Genomic DNA, 20,303 nt, shown 5'->3' on the forward strand with positions numbered 1-20,303 from the left:
GTGAATATTTTCATGTTGTGCTTTGCAAGCATCAATAAAGCCATGGAGAAAAACAAATCTTGATCTATACATACTGGAACCTCCACAACATGAGCCAGACAGGGTATAAGTTATTATGCAGCGATCTTGAAATAGCTGCTACTTCTGCAGATCATCAGCGCAAAGCATCTTCTACTCTGTAAAACAAGTCATAAAAAGAATAACATTTAACAACAGCACTAGTCTCACACTAAGATTTTGAAATCTGCCAAAACAATGAAATGGCTGCTTTTGGCCAGCTATGAAATAAGAAAATACGACATTTTGGCAAGCAATGAAATATGAAAATACTTTCAAGCATCAAGTCAAACAGCAAACATGTGTATCCATCTAGTTCAGTCATGAGTGTAGTTACAGTACCTCGGACAGTGAGCTGAGTGGAGCACTCTGCCACTCCCAGAGGGTTGTCTGCAATGACCTTGTACTCTCCAGTGTCCTTGGGACCAACCCTTAGGATGAGCATGGAGCAGACGCCACAGGTGTTGGAGATGTAGTAGTTGATATTGGTGTTGAGGCTGACGTTGTTGTGGAACCATGTGACGTGGGGTGTGGGGTTCCCTTTCACGGCACAGCTCATGTAGCACTCGTAGCCCTGGGGTGCAGCGTGCAGCTTCAGAGGAACCAGGAACTTGGGAGGACACTGTAAGTCCAGGGGCTTGGACTCCGGCATGTTGAGGGTAAATTTCTCTGGCAGGGCAAATATGTTGAAATCAGCACTGAGGAAGTTTAAAACAGCATCTTAAAAGAACATGGCAACATTTTGGAAAATAAGCTGATTCGCCGCCTCCCCCAGAGTTACATGATACATATCTTTCTTGTCTCTGCGTGCAGCAACTCAGTAATGTTGGCGTGTTCCTTTAAGTTCCTTTAAGTTCCTTTAAGTATCTGTCATACATAGATCTGTCATAATAGGATAAACGTCTTGAGATGAACTGATTAAGACGTCTTGAGATGAAATGAAATGAAAGTTTTCAAGGAGGTCCTTAAAAGAACACAAAAACGTTTTGGGAAATGAGCTTTTTTCTTGTCTACTTCAGAGTTGAATAAGATTATAAATATCCTAAATATAAAGTAAACTCAAGCTACAACAAAAGCCATCCTCTGTCCACAAACCTTTCTTTACCACCGTGCCCCATGTCGGTGCCATCGCTGGCTCTGACATGCCCATGTCGTTTTTTGCAAACACCCGGAAGTTGTACTCTCGGCCCGGCAAGATGCTGGCCGCAGTGAACTGGTGGTTGAAGAGGCGGTCACCCACAATGCGCCAGGTGCGCTTGATGGAGTCACGCTTCATCACCAGATAGTGGAGATGATCGTCACGCTTCTCATCTGGAGACGGGACCCAAGAGATTGTCACCGTCCCTTGGACGTTCTGCTCCAGTTCCACAGGGCCTGGAGGCTTGGGGTCATCTGCATACACAACATGAAGTAAATGGAAATCAATACGAAAAAGAATAGGATTATAAGCATATACAGTGCTGCTTGAAAGTTTGTGAACCCTCCACACATGCTCAGTTGTTTTACAAACAAATAAAATAACCTTATTAAATGAACATCCAAACTCCAATTTGTAAAGCTGACCTTACAAATAATAGATAAAAACAAAAGAAAGTTATATATTTTCATTATATATTCAACAAAAGTGGTTTAGCTCACAAAAACAAAATATGACATGCAAAAGTATGTGAACCCATGTAGTTAATTTCTTGTTGCACCTCCTTTTGCAGCCATTACTTCAACCAAACGTCTTCTGTACCCATTAACCAGTGTCTCACATCTGGTGCTGGGGATTTTTGCCTACTCCTCCTTGCAGAAGTCTGCCAGTCGAGAGGTCGGAGGAACCCCTGGCCCACTTCAGATCTAGCCAAAACATTTCTATTGGATTGAGGTCTGGACTTGACTAGGTCAATCCAGAGTACAAATTCTTTTTATCTTAAGCTATTCCTTCGTAGTTTTGCTTGAATGTTTAAGCTCATTGTCCTGTTGTAAAATCAAGTTCCTCCCTAACTTTAACTCTCTGACTGATTACATGAGGCTCAGATCAAGTGTTGATACAGTAGGCCTGGGAATTCATGATTCCCTGGATGATATGGAGTCATCCAGGGCAGTGGCAGAAAAACAGCCCCACCCCTTCACATTTCCACCACCATGCTCCACTGTTGGGAGGGGGTTCTTTTCTTGGTTTGCACAGTTGGCTTTCCTCCAAACCTGACGATTTGGATTGTGACCAGATAACTCTATTTTGGACTCACCTGTCCAGAGAATGGACTTCCAGAAGGCCTCTGAAAGTTGAATTGGGTAGTTTTGTTCTTTCTTGAGAGCAGAGGCTTCCTTCTAGCAATCCTCCGATGAATATCATGTCATGTTCAATTTTGTCTGATTGTAGACGCATCTACATCTCTCTCGGATGCTGCCAGTGAGGTCTGTAACTCTTTAGAGGTGATGTGAGGATTGTCTTTTACCTGATTTATTATCTTTCTGGTGCTTCTTGGTCATAGTTTTGATGGGCATCCACTTCCAGGCAATGTTGCATTGACGTTGAATGCCCTCCATTTGCAAATAATTTGTTTTACAGTGGATGGAGAGAGCTGAAATCTTTTAGAGAGGGTCTTGTAGCTTTCCCCAGACTGATGGGCTGTCACTACTTTCTTCTTTTTGTCCTTGGATATCTCCTTTCCTCTTGGCATTGTTGATCTCTGTGGGTATGCCTTGGCACTACAGTGGTTTTGTTGGTTCTCTCTCTTTTTTAAATCATGGCTGCTCAAACCATTTCCAAAGGAAGTCTGTTTGATTGGTCTGCTAAAGTGATGAATTCAGCCCCCAAATATGTTTAATCAATTACCTTCTTGACTTTACCAATGCAGCTGCGTTCACACAATTCCCTTTAAATAATGCCATGCATTTGGTACATATACAGACCTGACAGTTCATATTTAAAAACTGGTGATGGTAAAATAAGAAAATAATGATATAACAACAGAAAACTCCAAACTGTTCATAGGGTTCACATATTTTCACAAAATCTTTTTTCCGGTCACAGTGTTGTAAGGGTCCTTCCCCTTTCCGTGAAATGGCTGACAGAGGATGAACTGGGGTGCAGTACCTAAGCGTTTACATTTCAAGCATTTGCAAAAAAATTCATTGTAATTTCACCTCAAGAGAGACAACTACCTGTCACTCTGATCTCAATGTTGAAAGTTTCCTGGCCAACGAGGTTCTTGACGATGATGGTGTAGATGCCTGTGTCTGTGCGCTCCGAGGTAGGGATTAGCAACTGGGAGCCCTTGTGTGAGTTGGTGATGGTGACATGGTTGGCCACTGGAGCTCCGTCCTTCAACCAGGTGATATCTGGCATGGGAGAGGCCTATGGCCATCACAGAACAGAGCAACTGCATTACTACTACCACAAATGAGGACCATTAATGTCTGGATTATTACTTATCCCACGGAGCATACACACTAGTTAACACAGCATTAAATCCACTGGATTACTGCCAAGGAACAATGGCCTAATAATTACAGAAGCACTGGATTTCCATTAAATATAGAGATTACATTTCTATTGATACAATAGTCACAACTCAAGTCACAAGGCAGTAAGTGACATGGCAATATTCTGTATATGACAGTCATTGAGCTATTACTAGCAGTTCAATCACTGAGTTGGGATTAGGCACTGTGACTGATAAGAGAAGCAGATGTTTTGGCAAACATTTACATATACAGGACAAAACATTTAGAAATATTAGTTGCATTTGTTTTGAAATATAATATTCACCTCAAAGCACACACATTATTATGTTTCAAGGGTAATTATGCATTATTTAAAATAAAAAAGTACTACCTCAAAGTTGATATGAACCCGCACTGTGTTTCCTGCCCTTATAACTATGAAGGTTTTCATGTTTTTATCTGTGAACTTCGGTTTCACTGAGGGGACAGAGATGAGAGATGATTGTGCAGGTGAAAGCAGCTGATACATTCAAAGCAGCAAATCCAATCACAGATGCTTCTTAGCAATGATTGCACAAAACACACTTTTCTGATGAAAAGCATCCTTTTGGGAATGGAACACACATTTACTAAAATAGCAAAAATTTACTAAAAATATGTACTTGACTGGAATAAATGTTGTCATGAGATGGCTTATTATCACTTAGCAACTACCAACCTAGTCCTAATCCTTTGTGAAACAAAATGTTTCTCTAAGAAATAAGAGGTTCAACTTTCCGAATTACCTATAATTCAAATCACATGCTGTGCAAGATCTGAGCAGTACTGACCAGGAGGAGGCATGGCGATGATGTAATTGTCAAAGCCCTGTGGGTCTCCCTCTCCCCCATCATTTGTGCCAATCACTCTGACCCAGTACATAGCCATAGACTTTAGGCCAATCACAGTGAAGGATGTCAGTATGGAGGCAGTGGCATTGCATCTACTCCATTCAATGTTGTCGATTGGTCGGACCTCCACAAAGTAGCCCTTGGCTTCATCCTCCACTCCTACCACTGTCTTTGGCTTGGTCCATGAGAGACTCAGGCTATTGTAGTTAGAGCCAGTCAATTTCAGGTCAATGACTTTCCCTGGGGGTTCTAGATGGACATAAACATTGTGGGATTTCATTATTTTTAGAACAAGCAACAAATACATACAACAAATAATGTGACAGAAAGAATACAATGGTACAGTTTTGTGATTATCTGATTTTAATTTAAATGGATATGTATGAAAACACCCTCCTTTTTCATTAACCAATGATGCTTTATTATACTACATATGCTATTGATGCAGTTTGCATTACTGGCACTACACTTGCAGTTTCACCATAAAGATCATATTAAACCAGCACTAAAGAAGATTTGCTCTCGGGGTCCCACTACAGTTGAAAAGCGCAATAATAAATTAACTACATGTGCGTCTGCAACATACTCTTTAAGCCTGTTTGGAACAGAAACAATTATAGGGCGTTAGAATACTGGAGCTGGACCCAGACTTACTCTTGGGGTCTCTGGCAAACACCAACTCAGAGGGACCACTGGGGTCTCCTGCCCCTGAAATGTTGATGGCAGCCACTCGAAACTCGTACTCTGCCCCCTCAATCACATCCTTCACTGCACACTTTTTCTCTGTGGACAAAAGAGGCATTGCAATATTACTATGACTAGCAGTATCATAAGCATGTTTCTCCCAGAGATACACCAAAACAATGCAAAAGCTGTTGTACACAGGACAGGAACTAGAGATATGGTAACTTTCACCTTTAATTGGCTCATTAGGGCGATTCACCATACTCCACAAGTTGCTTCCTCTCTTGCGTTTCTCCAGGTTGTAGCCAATAATGTTAGATCCACCAGTATTGGCTGGAGGAAGCCAGGTCAAGTTAATACACTCCTTATAAGCACTGACTATCTTTGGAGGAGCCGGGAGACCAGGGAAGGCTGAATAAAAATAAGAACAAAATTTGATTTGTTTAAGTATAAGTATATATAAGTATATATACTCTTTTGATCCCGTGATCCCCTTCGGTAACAAGTCTGAAGCGCTAACCAGTAGGCCACGGCTGCCCAAAAGTTCAATGCAAGAAGTTATGCGGACACACGGGGGCTAGGGGGATCTGTGCATTAGTTATCTTATGTGTTGTTGGATACATGATTTAATCTTAGGCATCCAGAACCTTTTAGGATAGTCAGGGTATGTCTTTAATGCTCCACATAAAAAATACTTTTAACACAATATGAAAATACCAGATGAGTATTGATATGTGAGACCTACATAATAAGCCAGCAGCAATGTCATCTGTCTCCATCACGTCACTGATGCCTTCAGTATTCTTTGCCTTGATGCGGTAGGTATACTTCCTCCCCGGGTCTACATCAGTGTCCCTGTAAGACGGTTTACCAGGGATATCCCCTAGTTTGGTCCAGGTGTTGCGTCCCAGTTGCTGGCGCTCCAAAACATAGTTGGTGACAGGGCATCCACCATCGTCCTTTGGGGTGCGCCATTTGAATTCAATAGTACTCAGTGAACTCTCAACAACTTCTATTGGTGGCTGTGGTGGGGTGGGTTTGTCTGGGAGAGAGAAGATTTTATCCATTTTATCATCTATTACACATCTATTAAAGCGATCCGTTTCCAGAGGGGTACACTGTTTTTTACAAATGTAAAAAAAATGAAGTTGCTATGAGAACAGAGTGCAAGAGTTCAGTCATAGGAACAGGAATCAAGGGATTTAAGAACCCCATTTAATAACCTTTTGCTGCTTTGTTTTGTCCTTATTTCAATTATGGAAAAAGCTTTGGCTGATCCAATTGTTTATCTTTCTAAACATTGATAAAGTGAGCTTAGTAGGCTATCGTCGTCGTCTGGCGAGAGTGGTTTGATCAGCACATTACAATATCTGTTGACCAACATCTTCCACAGAGGTAATAACGGACTTACCCAGCACTATGAGCTGTGTAGTGGCATCAATAGTGCCATGCTCATTTTTGATTTTGACTCTGACTTCTCCAGTGTCCTTCCGCTGACATTTACTCAAGCCCAGGGAAGTATACGTGTCAGAGGAGTCAGTCTTAACGTTCAGGCCTGGCAGCATCTCCTCGTCTTGCTTGAACCACTGCACCTGTAACCCAGAGAAATAGATTTTGTTTGAGCAATTATTAAGAATTATTATATTAGATAAAAATGGAAAGTCTGAAACATGGGCGACACTGAGCAGATTATTTTGTTTCAACTGTTGATTCTCCTAATTGAAAAGATAAATACTCATATCTCTTTTAAATACCTCTCTTTTATCTTTTATTGGCATTCCACTTCCATTTTACTAGTCCAATATTTAATCAGCATTGTAGTGAAGTACCAATTACATACCTTCATTGGCTCCTTCCCATTGAACTGCAGCTTGAACAATGCATTTTCACCTGCTTTGATGATGACAGGCTGTTGGAATGCTTTCAAAGAATCCAAGTCAATCTTTGGTGGATCTGTAGATTAGATTAGATTTAACTTTATTGTCATTGTGCAGAGTACAGAATAAATATGGCTCATTATTTATGTTCATATAAGTATGAACAACATGTACAGAATAACAATTCTGTACAGTATAAGAATAATATAGATATATGCAGTGTATTAACAGAATATATTATAAGAAAAACAGAATAAATATGGATATTCAGTAGGAACCGTAAAGATAGATATGTACAGTATGTACAGCTATGTGTAGTGTGGTAACAGTACCACTGCAGTGCAAAAACAGTAACATTATAAGAGTAGCACGAATTGCACTTTGAGATCTGTGATGAAAAGTGCATTATAAATAAAATATATTATTATTATTATTATTATTATTATTTATTATTAAGAATAAGTGTATGTGCAGGATGAATAATATGAGGAGCAGTAAAATATGGCTATTTATATATGTACATACTGTAATTTCAGCATGTACATTTATAAATAAAGGAGGGTAAGGAAGAAAAGAATGCTGGTGACATTCTAATTTGAAACACTGTATTTCCCAGCTGTCACAAGGATACAATGTTTCAATTTGACCTTCGATGCTGAGCGTTGCCTCCGATTTGCGCCCATCTGCCTCAAAACGGTATATCCCTGCAGAATCGTCATCGCAGCTGTGGATGATCAGTTTGTGGGTGGCCCCGTCTTTTCTAATAGTAGTACCCTCTGTTGAGTCCAACTTAAGTGGGACATACAAGTAAAAATGCAAATAAATAATGTGGCTGCAAAAATAGGTTTATGCCATATTATGAAAACACAATATATAATACATAGGATCCCTGGATTTCCACTTCATTTCATCACTTTGACATCACAAGGCCTACAATGAATCAAAACATTATATTACCATTACTGAACAAGTGAACAGATATATTATCAAAGTTCACCTTCCTTCCATCCTTGTACCAAATGCCCTCACAGCTCTCGCTGCTGAGAACACAGGAAAGCTCAGCTGATTCTCCCTTGTTAGCGGTGGTGTTTGTTAATCCACTGGCAAAATGGACTCCAGAATCTGAAGTAAGTGAGAATACAATTATGAATATCTATGGACAACAGTCAATTAAATACTGGCCAACTAAGATTTAAATGACCTCTGTATGTGTATATTGTAATACAAATTGAACCTGATTCTTTAGCATCTCTAAACAATACAACAGGCTATGAAGGACCTATGGTGGAAATGAGCTAGATGTGTTTACAGGTCAGCTTGGATTCCTCTACACTGAGATGTTATCATCAACATGAGCTGGTTTTGATTTCCTTGAGATTACACCCCCAAAGTCTTTGAGGATAATTGTAATAAGCGTTCACATTTTTCACATTTCTATTTTGATGTAAACTAATTTCTGACTAAATTCGGTAACTTTGTGCTGTCATTTCACGGTGGAAGAATTGTATGTGCTCACACATGTGTGTTACCTGTTTATTAGCAATGTGTCTAGAAATAAAATTGAACAACACCAAACACAAAAGAAAAAAAGAGTATTTACATAATCCACTGGCAAACAACATCCAAAGCAAGCCATGATGTAAATATCACAAAAGCAAAAGATGCACACGATAAACTATGAGCACCTAAAGTAAACCTGTCACCTTAGAACTGTATTACTGTAAATTAAAGGTAATGTCAACGATTCTGGATGTCCTGTCCATTGATATTTGAACCAAACACTAACAAAACACCAAATAGCGAACTCACCAATATCCTCCTAAAACTCTCCTTCCATTTCCCTACAATCCCCCTTTTTTTGTTATGTTTGTGTTTGTGGAACAGGCTTGCTACACTTAGTTAGTTTCCAGTTCACGGAGCCAGGGCTGTGAACGAAGACTGTTTTTTTTATAGTGGTCTCACAAAATGGATAGGTAGTGGATTATGATGAGATATTCGCTGAATGTGACAAAAAGTGTTACAGGAAATAGCTTAGAATCGCTGACAGAGCCTTTAAACTTTGAGGACATTTCCGTCTGAAATCAGTATTCTTTTGCTCTTCTGTTATGAAATTGTCTTATACCATAATACGGCTTCTGTTTTACTATATGTGTTTGTGTGTAGCTTCTTCTCTCTAGTGATACTGATAAGTGTTAAATTAATGAGTGAATCACATGGTGCTTGTTAAAAGTTTCTTTTTTTTTTTTTTAAATCAAGTCCATTTAAAGGGTGTTTAATTTTTAGACCACTCTTGGCCTTGACATTCCAAGATTTTCCCTCACACACAAAGAGGAGACCATTAGTTGTTTTATATGAGATGCAATACAATGTCTAGGGCTGTCCCCAACTGAAAATATCCGTTGTTGATGTTTGACTTGATGAGCAAACTTAATCAAACATGTTACATCTACCAAACAAAATTCTTAGACAGCATAAATATAAAAGCTAATCAAGCAAGATTATAAATATTTATAACCTTACATATTTTTACCATTCCAATACTATTATTATATATAATAACATAGCTTTATTGATCATTTTGCTGATAACCTCATAAAACAATGGATAAGTTACACATTCTTTGTTCCGAGAATCATATGAATGAATTGAGCTCACACAGCAGACTTTTTTTCTCTTGTGTTGCAATCACATTCTTTTACTTAGACAGAGAATTGAATAAGCTACAGTAGCTACTTTGGTAACTTCATCATGATTAAACAAACAGAAAAATGGCTGTGGATGATCTGTTGAAACTGACTGAATGCTATGACTGTTTAATCAGCCAGTGACTTGAATGGGACAGCCCTGACAATGTGGTTTTGCATCATTTGGACAATCTTAAGGGGAACATGCGATAGACAGCCTTTCAGATCACTTACCAAAGCAGGTTAAATGAGAGCCAGGAAGTGCCACAGACTCCCTGCATAGTTTGAAGTGATGCACAAATAAAAAATGAAACAATATCATTTTTTTAATTATAAAGCTATTAAAATGTAGCCTAGATCCTACACTCAGGTGTTATTTGCTGGTATGACACAATTACACTCATATCACTTATGTTGGACATGAGTGTCAATATCTATATGACTACAATAATATGTTGGTACTGAAGTGTCATGTACTGTATAACGTCCATTTAGACAACAATTCACACCAGTACAGATTCTTGATACTGATTCACATATGATATGATAAGCTGCTGTGTAAAGATAGGGTAACAAAAATAATGTCAGTATTTACAAGGTGATTACATTAAGCAATACACAAATACTTTGTTAATATTTTAACCCCATATCATCCCTTATGTTGAAATAACATTTCTTAAATAACAATGCTTTTTCTTTCATTAAAATGTTTCCATTCACAACATACTGTATGTTTTCACATATTAAGGCTGTATATACTTCTTGTTATAGTTTAAGGAAAAACTCATGTTACATGCTGGTAAAAAACCTTTGTCTTTTTGTCTGGTGCATCTTTCTAATGTTCATTATAACATATCTTTACATGATGGCTTGAGGTATATTCCAGAAGGTGGGTTTGGTGACTTATGTCAGTGTGTTAACTCATGGTAACAGATTTTGAAAATGTATTCTGGATGTAGAAATAGAAAAAGAAAAGCAAAACAATAGCTAGACAACATGCTTGATACAATGTTCACCCGTCAGATCAGTCAAATACTGATTTTACCCACTGATATTCTGTGCAAAATAAGTTTGGTTAAAGAATTGTTGCTAAATTCAGTGCAAAACCTTTTGTGGCTCGACATGTACACAACATAGAGTTCCTCATACAGGTATGTGCATGACTGTAGCTACATACATAGTATGGAATAAAATGGAACTGAAACCCTAATTAAAATATTGAATATGCCCAAAGATTGTCACACTCAAGTAAGTTTGCCACTTATATTTGCATTGATAAAAACGGACTTGTTCCAAACCTCACTTTTAGATTTTAATTCAGCTTGGCTAGAGCTCCTACGCACATGCTGACAGACAAGGACCATATAGAGAGGCAAATATGAGCATCGTGCACACAGGAAAACAGATATTGGGGATGTTAGTTCACTTCCTCGCTGCTGATGTTAATTTGGCACTGAGAATGACAGAATAGGCCTAGAGCTTTGCATGCTAATTATTACTGCAGGCTCTTGAGCATGCTCACCTATTTTGGTTTCAGGCACCAGAGGGCCTGTCCTGTTGCGCTTATTTTTGCCATCCCCGTCCCGAGAGCCATCACCGCCTGATCCATCTTTTCCAGAGCCATCACCGCCTGATCCATCTTTTCCAGAGCCATCACCGCCTGATCCATCTTTTCCAGAACCATCACCACCTGACCCATCTCCAGATCCATCCCCCAAACCTGAACCGTCGCCGAGTCCAGATCCATCTCCTCCAGATCCATCTCCTCCTGATCCATCTCCTCCAGATCCATCTCCTCCTGAGCCATCTCCTCCTGAGCCATGTCCTGCTCCAGCAGCTGCTGCTGCTGCTGCTGCTGCATGCTGCTGCTGCTGCTGCTGCTGCTGCTGCTGCTGCTGCTGCTGCTGCTGCTGCTGCTGCTGCTGCTGCTGCTGCTGCTGCTGCTGCTGCTGCTGCTGCTGCTGCTGCTGCTGCTGCTGCTGCTGCTGCTGCTGCTGCTGCTGCTGCTGCTGCTGCTGCTGCTGCTGCTGCTGCTGCTGCTGCTGCTGCTGCTGCTGCTGCTGCTGCTGCTGCTGCTGCTGCTGCTGCTGCTGCTGCTGCTGCTGCTGCTGCTGCTGCTGCTGCTGCTGCTGCTGCTGCTGCTGCTGCTGCTGCTGCTGCTGCTGCTGCTGCTGCTGCTGCTGCTGCTGCTGCTGCTGCTGCTGCTGCTGCTGCTGCTGCTGCTGCTGCTGCTGCTGCTGCTGCTGCTGCTGCTGCTGCTGCTGCTGCTGCTGCTGCTGCTGCTGCTGCTGCTGCTGCTGCTGCTGCTGCTGCTGCTGCTGCTGCTGCTGCTGCTGCTGCTGCTGCTGCTGCTGCTGCTGCTGAAACAGTGATGTCATACTTTGCTTCGTTTTCCATTGCAACATCATTTCCATACCACATGATCTTATCAACTGGAGTAGACAGGACACACTCAAATGAAGCTGCCTCGCCTTCCTTGGCTTCGCAGTTTTTAAGTGCGGAGGTAAATTCAACATCAGGAACTGAAATTAGAAAACAGTGGAAATATACATGCATAAGAAACTGCTGGACTGACCTCTGAAAATTATTATTGTAAACTGAGTATGGAGTATTGTGAGCATGACAATACCTTTGAAATTAGTTGAGAGCACATTGGCATCTTCTACATCCACTTGATAAAGGCCAGCATCATCTGGTCCAAGATCATTGATGCTGAATATATACTTACTCCCTTTTTGCTCAAGATTATGTTTCTTATCATTGTTAGTTCCATAATCAACCATAACACCATCCTTTATTATAGAGAAAGAAAGAGGACAAGGTTACATTACTCAAAATATATCAAATTCATTAACCCTTGTAAGGTGTTCATATTTTTGTTACACAGCCAATGTTCCCGGGTCTGGTGGACCCACCACATTATTAAGCTTTTAAATCAATACAGCCATAAGAATTTATGTAAACATACTTAACAGATGTTTATTTTAGCTCAATAACCAATGATACAGACATAATTTATGGTTCATATTCGCCAATTAGACACCTACACTCAGACATGCACACATACAGACACACACAGAGATGCACAGAAACACAGACACACACACAGACACAGACACACGCTCACACACACACAGCAGGTCCAGTTAAGGTACATTGCACCTACAATTATTACACTCGGGTCCAGTAGACCTGAACACCTCATATGTAATAGTTATGTGTAGGGGGGGTGTACCGTGTGCAGTCATTGAAAATATATATATTTTTATGTTCTTCACAGAAAATGAGCAAAGGCCAATGAGTTTGAGTTAGAAAAAATAATAAATAGCAAAGGGGGTGCCTCTGGCATCGGCCTAGCCATGCAAATAAATCACTGTTTTACACCATTTACGATGCTCAAAGTAGCACTTCATTGGTAGACTTCCGAGGGCCCTGACATTTAAAATGAGACATTGAGAACTTTGAAAAAGCACTGGTAGTTTATTTCAAAGACGATTTATACAGACAGTACCTTCAGGAAGATTACCGTTCGCCACCATCTTGAATTTAGTCACGATAAGTCGAGCGACGAGTACGAATGAACAGGTATGATAAGGGATCAGATTCCAAAAATAATTCCGTGGAAATGCATGGATTCCAGTTGCTGATACTGGCTGCTACTGGAAGCAACTGGAATCCATGCATTTCCACGGAATTATTTTTAGCCATATAAATGCTCTACTAATAATACAGGACTATTTTTTTACCATCAACTTATAACCTGACATCATTAACACCACTACAATCACTTTCTAGACACAGGTATTACAAGGTCTTTGTTTGAGAGAACGTTGTGTCGTACCATGGTGGTTTACTGCACTCTAACTTTTGTAGAAACACACCCCAGATCAATTCTGATCATTAGTGTAAAACCCCAGAGTATCTCACCTTAAAGAGGAGCACTTGACTGTTAGGGTCCAACAGCTGCATGGCAACCTCAAACTCAGCCTTTCCGTCGGTTTTCACTTCAATCTGTTTCACACTTTCCACTTTCTCGACATACTATGTAACAAGAGACAACAGCAAACAGCAAATCAGTGTGACTTTAAAGTGTACCTACAAGGCTTAATAAATCAGAGCTTAAGGTAGTAGTACTTGAAAGGACACCTGTATAGATTATGTTAAAATGAGAAACAATATCCAAAAGCCTAAGACTTTCAGAGTTCAGAGTTTCAAACCACAAGTCAAAACCAAAGCACAGTTAGGTGTCTACCTTTGCCTGTTCCTTCTCTCTCTCTTTCTTCATTAAATTCAATTTCTTTAGCATCCAACGGAAGTCTGTCACTCCATACTCAAAACAAACGCGTTCATAATCTTTCTTGGGAGCGGACAACAGAACTTCCCAGAAAGCTGGATCAATTTCTCCTTCCTTTTGGACCTTTTTAGGCTTTCTTTTCACAATTCTGATTAAGTAGAAATAGCAATATTTCACATTTTATTTTCCTTGCAATAACTCATTTTCAATAGAAAATATTTATATATGTAACATACTTACACTGTTTTTTTTAGAAGTTTCCTGAAATCCTCTGGATCATTTTTGACAACTGGGATTGGAAATTAAAAACAAAAATGAACAGAAATGTCAGAATCCTATGTTGCATGAGACATTTTTCAATGGGACATCATAACATGAAAATGAAAGTTAACTCAACAAGTAGTCTGCAATTTAGCATTTGTGCACACATACCAACTGGCTGCTTCTTCTTAAATCCAACTGAAACAGGACAAAAAATCAACACCAATTAATTATCAGTGTAACATAAAGTATGTCAGTCAGTTAGAAAATTAATTTGGGAAAAGTGATTAATGTAGATTAATGTTTAATTTGTATACTTGCTCACCTTCAATAACATTCAAAGTGGCCGTACACACAGCTCTTCCATAAGGATTTGTAGCAAAAAATCTATAGGTGTCTGCTTGGTTTGTATCAACACTGATGATCTGTCATGGTAAAAAAAAAAACAAATACAAAAAAAACAACGTTATATCAGATCCCTGAACAAAAGGCCTCTCCAACTCTTATTGGAAAATATAGGTGATTTAGGTGATAGGAGATGTATTGCATACTGTATTTAAGGGGAATTTCTACATGATGATGATATCACTGCAAATGCATAAAGCATAGGTAGTAAAATCTATATGATTGTTGAACAATGTTACCATGACCTTAAGATAACCGCATATCCGCATCACATAATTTCCCTATTCATTAAATCCATCATCTGATTTAAATTTTTAAACTTTTAAAAAAAATTTTTTATTTTTTTTTATTTGCAAACATCATTGACATTACAGAAAATGCAACACTACGACATGCACAAGAATACTACATACGACAAACAGATGTACATTACATAAACACATACTGTAACTTAACAAGACATCACATTGACTTGGCTTCCACAAACATAACACAACATAACATTAATAACAGAAAGGCTAAGGATGATTTGCGTCCAGGATGATTACAGATATGATTATCAGGGATGAAATTGATGACCGGAATGAAAAGAAGGGGGGATGGGGGGGTGCGGATGGTAGCTCTGAGAGTGGGAATGAGGTGGTGTTGGGATGGAGGTGGGGATGGGGGGTGAGGGGTAGTGAGTATGTGAGGATGTATGTGTGTGTGTGTGTGTGTGTGTGTGTGTGTGTGTGTGTGTGTGCATATGTATAAGGCTGGCTTGCTGTTGGGCCAGGAGGAGAGAAGCTGGAACATAGAGAGGGAGGGTTTCAGAGGAGAGGAGTTGTAATTATTCTATTAAAGATAAGTATAATAATAGGAATAACTGATTGCCTGGTTGATTGCCTGACTGATTGCCAACCTGGGCACCCATTAATGGCCACAGTTCCACCCAGCCCCCGCTGTTATACTGCGACGAGCTGACAGAGGGGAGGACCTGCGTGCCACCCACCCCCCCAGGCCCCCAGCATATGCACACATCCCCCACTACCACGGCCAACCACACCTCGCCCCCAGACCTTCACCCAACACGCCACTCTTGACCTAAATATGTACAGTATGTGAATGGCTAGGTTGAGGGATCTATCTAGAGTGTAGCATTAAAAGAAGTGGGCATGCATGGTGAATATCTGTCAGGATTTCCCCATGCACATCACACTTACCCTGTGTAAGATGTGTGTGCATTAAAATAAGTGAGGCATGCAGATAGACACCTGATGAGGCATCTACCTGCACTCCACTCTTACCCTAGCCTGTTTTGTAGTTTTTGTTTATGTTTGGTGTATGTCACCTAACATGTAGTGCAATTAAAAGAGAGTAAAGCGTGCTGTGTGCTTCCAGGACAAGGCCTGTGCATGAGCGTATGAGGAGGGTGCACACCGGGGGCCCAGGGCCAATAGATAACCCACAGGACCCAACCAATGCCAAAACCACACAGCGACCATGGGACCGAAGTCTCCCAAGCCATCCAATGGGGCCCCGTCAGAATAACGATGGGAGAGGCAGAGAGAAAGAGTGAAATTAGAAAAGTTTATCAGAGAATGTAAATAAAAGGGGGAGGGAAAGAAGGGGATGCTATTTATATTACTACTACTACTAATAATAATAACAAAAATAGTTCCAGCTACCCTCCCCTGCCCAGTGTTCGATGATATGTGTATCTGTTGATGAAGTTTGTTATGATGGTGTGGAGATGGAACTCAGGCAAAGAGGGTCAGGACTGTAAGTAGGTGATAAAGGGGTACCAAGGAGAGGTTGTATCCTGAGTATTGATTAAGTTTGTAGTTGATAGGTTTTCTAATGATATATAGTCTGTTAACAAGTTTTTCCAATGAGTGATGTGAGCTTTGTTCTTAGATTTCCAGTTCATGAGGATTGTTTTCTTGGCGATAGTCAAGCTTACCAGCAGTGTTTTATTGCAGGAGTTGCTTAAATTGACTGTGGATGTATCACCAAGTATGCATAAGGAAGGGATGCTGGGATGTGACAGCCAAAAATGGAAGAGAGAGATTTTGTGACACTCACCCAGAAGTGGTTGATTGGAGTGCAATGCCAAACCGCATGAATGTATGTATCTGGGTTATTTTGTGTGCAGTGAGTGCAAAGATCCGAGCCAAACCCCATTTTAGCCAATTTATGTGCAGTGAAGTGGAATCTGTGAAGAACCTTGTATTGTATTAGTTGTAGATTACTATTCTTTGTCATGAGGTAGATGTTTTTGCACATTTTGGTCCAGAAGTCGGCACGGGAGTAATTGATAAGTCTGATTCCCATTTGTGATATGGCAGGCCAATTGTTTTTCTGAGCGAGATATAATTTTGTAAATTTGGGAGAGTATTTTTTTGGGAGAGGGAATATTAAGCAGCTCTGAGATTGGTGGGGGAATGTCAAGGTTAGCTGTCTGGATGTTAATTTTTCCTAGGATAGATGATTTAATTTGCAGGTATTGTAGGAAGTGTTTACTCTCGATGCCGTGCTTCTGGACCAAACAGGAAAATGAGGCCAGATTATTGTCTTGAAGAATGTGTTGAAGGTGAGTGATGCCCTTTCCCATCCATGTGTGAAAGTTAAGTGTTTTTTTATTGATGGTGAAATCTGAGTTATCCCAAATCGGGGTGCGAATTGATGGTGCTATAGGTGAATCAGTGATGTGGTAGAATCTCCACCAGGCTGTCAGAGTAGCTGAAATTGTTGGGGCTTTGAAGGATGGATGTTTTTTGACCGACTGACTGCAGAAAGGGAGATCTGAGATTTTAATTTCTTTACAGATTGTTTGTTCTAGGTCTAACCAGGTGTTGTCTGAGGGGGTGGGGTGTAGCCATTTGTGGATGAAGTGGAGCTGGTTGGCCAGGGCATAGTGCTGGAAGTGTGGGGCCTCTAGTCCTCTCATTGCTTTTGGTTTTTGGAGAGTGGTGAGTTTGATCCTTGGGGTCTTATCTTTCCAGTAGAATTTAGTGATTAATGAATCGAGAGACTTAAACCAGAGTGGGGTGGGCTGGGTTGGAATCATAGAGAATAGATAGTTTATTTTGGGCAGTATTGTCATTTTGATTACTGAGATTCTGCCCATGATGGATAATGGGAGGTTCTTCCAGCGTTGAAGGTCATCATCTATTGAAGTGAGTAGAGGGGAATAATTTAGGCTAAATAAGTTTGACAGCCTGGGGGAGACTTTTATCCCTAAGTAAGTGATATAGTAAGAGCAGAGTGGGATAGATAAAGAGTTGGCTGTCACATCCCAGCTGTTGGGATGTAATGGGAGAACTGCAGATTTATTCCAATTGATTGAGTATTCAGAAATGTTAGAGAATGTGTCAATGAGTTTGATGGTTTCTTCTACTGATGTTGTGGGGTCTTGAAGAAAGAGAAGAATGTCGTCAGCATAAAGGCTGATTTTGTGATGCATATATGGAGTCTGGACACCTTTGATGAGGGGGTTCTGACGGATGGCAGCTGCTAGGGGTTCAATGAAGATTGTAAATAGTGAGGGGGAGAGTGGGCACCCCTGTCTAGTTCCCCGGTGATTTAAATCTTAACAAGAGTAGGCCTACAGTATGTACAGCTGGTGATCTAAACATGACTACCATGGAGGAAGGTCTGTCTATATGCAGAACTTATGAATGGGTAGTGCTAATTAGTTTCCCCACAGCTCTTAGATCAGAGCTTCGATGCTTCATTTGTAAGCTGTTTTACCTCAAAAATGTACTCTCCCATCTTGTCATCATATCGGGCCTTGAATTTTTCCGTATCAGCAGTATCTCCTTTACTCCGAGACCAAGTCACATTTGGAGCTGGTTCTCCTGACACAATTGCTTTAAACAGGGCTAGTTTTCCTGAAAGACAATATTTGTACACAGCAATATGCATGTTTTATCATAACCTTTTACACAAACTGATGAAATAAACTAATAATAATATTATATATATATATATATATATACATATATATATATATATATACATTCAACATTGTAATGCTTTCTTGTGCACATGACTTAGTGTGATTCAATAGCATAGCTAGATTATTAGATATTAAATATACTATACAATTCCACTATAAATTACCGTAATCTCCCAACTATTATCCGTGGTTTATACCGGTACATTGATTTTGCAATGTCTCCAGATATGAGGTTAATATACGGGGGCAGTTAATATGGTATTTATATGGTTTTGTTTTTTTAACTTGCATAAAACACTGTCCTGCGGTTTATACACAATGCGGTTAATATACAGGAAATTACTGTATTCTGTTTTGTTGAAATGTTTGGCAAACAACATTCAATATGATGACATTTTTTCTAGACATCGACTGTAAAAATGGAAGAGTATCTCTAACCCTCTGGAATGGTCACTGCAAACGGCTTGCGGGTGAAGTCTGGAGTGGTGCAACCTGATGGAATCTCCTCCACAAACTGTGTGATCATAACACCGGGGACCCTGGAGCGCCTTTTGATTTGCACTGGACAAATTAAGAGAAAAGAGTAAGAATAAGTCAACTATATATTAAACACAACAGTTGTTGCTGATATTATTGACTCTTAAGTATAAAGATAACAGGTTTTCTTAGATTGGGGGATACCACTTATTACCTTCTTTGCCTGTTGTGACCTATTGGCTTTAAAACCAATATGAGGCAAAAACATTCAAAAGATTTTTGATGTTCCTTTTAAAAAAATATTATTATTTCCATGCTTTTTGCATTTTGCCATGTTATCAGGGAGAAAGTCATAATTTCCTTACTGTTAATGAAAATGGTGCCTATACAATAGATTTAAGTGAACCACAAGAGGGCACCATATCACTAAGTCAGCAAGAAAAGAATGAAATGTTGATGAAATAGAATGCACACACACATCTCCAGTTATTGATCTGAAATAATTGTTGCCACTTTCCTGTAATTGCTGTTTGTCCCATCAATGACAACATAGATAGTGCACAAAAGGGAAACGTATTATCAGGTAAAACATGTTATCATTGATCATCATTCACTCAGTGTGGTTACACGTGTAGAACAATCTCATTAAAGCACCAATCGGATCAGAGTATGGAACATTCCAGTTTACATGCTCATGAGTATAAAAATAGTGAAATAGAATACTCAATAATACAATCTAATAACACAATTTACATGACTTCTTTAAATCAGACTGAAGAGTATAATTAGACTGAAATCGGATCATTTGTTTGCATGTAACCACAATGACTGTGCAAGATTGGCGCACGTAGCATTCCACCAGGACAGGAGGTCAGTGGTTGAACTCACAGAGAAGACATCCTAGACTGTATATCACCTCAGGATACAGAGAACGGGAAAGAGGTGGACAAACTTGTTCAAGGAAGCAACTACACATACCACATTGCAAGCATTTGTAATATGAATGCAACTATTTTTTTTTTACACTTCTTGCAATGGTTTGAGTTACATAGTTTGCTGTATATGACATTAGGAAGTGTAGCTTGTGTATGATGCCATCAGATCTGAGGGTGCGAAGTCCAGTTACATTATGTGTGCGCTGGCCCTGATAGCCACATTTTTAAATATCTGACTGCTTCAGCAGCTGAAAGACCATAAATGTGCATATTTAAGTAAGGATTTAACCATTACTGCGCAATATTATGGTTTTGTAGAACACCAGATTTAAATATTATTCACTAGGTGGTGCTCTACAAACAA

At 39.8% G+C, this 20,303-nt stretch overlaps 1 protein-coding gene across 1 annotated transcript; it reads right to left on the bottom strand.

Moving 5' to 3' along the window:
* Positions 1-72: 72 nt before the first annotated feature.
* On the bottom strand, positions 73-19,092 carry LOC125302304 (immunoglobulin-like and fibronectin type III domain-containing protein 1). The gene is made up of 21 exons (XM_048255436.1): positions 18,966-19,092; positions 18,320-18,459; positions 14,508-14,607; positions 14,354-14,380; positions 14,162-14,210; positions 13,880-14,069; positions 13,555-13,668; positions 12,257-12,419; positions 11,890-12,149; positions 7,941-8,096; positions 7,591-7,732; positions 6,907-7,019; positions 6,478-6,658; positions 5,298-5,477; positions 5,037-5,165; positions 4,323-4,631; positions 3,884-3,969; positions 3,211-3,403; positions 1,153-1,449; positions 400-726; positions 73-176 (listed from the first exon to the last, which is right to left on the bottom strand). The coding sequence occupies exons 1-21, from the start codon at positions 19,051-19,053 to the stop codon at positions 172-174; spliced, it is 3,249 nt and encodes a 1,082-aa protein (XP_048111393.1). The 5' UTR covers positions 19,054-19,092; the 3' UTR covers positions 73-171.
* Between the last annotated feature and the right edge of the window lie 1,211 nt (positions 19,093-20,303).

Source organism: Alosa alosa, chromosome 10 (genome assembly GCF_017589495.1).
Source record: "Alosa alosa isolate M-15738 ecotype Scorff River chromosome 10, AALO_Geno_1.1, whole genome shotgun sequence".
NCBI lineage: Eukaryota > Metazoa > Chordata > Actinopteri > Clupeiformes > Clupeidae > Alosa > Alosa alosa.

Excerpts from the sequence above, each read along its gene's own strand:
- LOC125302304 (XM_048255436.1), bottom strand. The coding sequence starts at position 19,053 with ATGATCACACAGTTTGTGGAGGAGATTCCATCAGGTTGCACCACTCCA. Across the intron at positions 14,211-14,353 it reads TAAGAAGAAGCAGCCAGTTG|TTGTCAAAAATGATCCAGAG; the intron begins GTATGTGTGCAC and ends TTCCAATCCCAG. Across the intron at positions 4,632-5,036 it reads GTTTGCCAGAGACCCCAAGA|AACCCCCAGGGAAAGTCATT; the intron begins GTAAGTCTGGGT and ends ATGTCCATCTAG.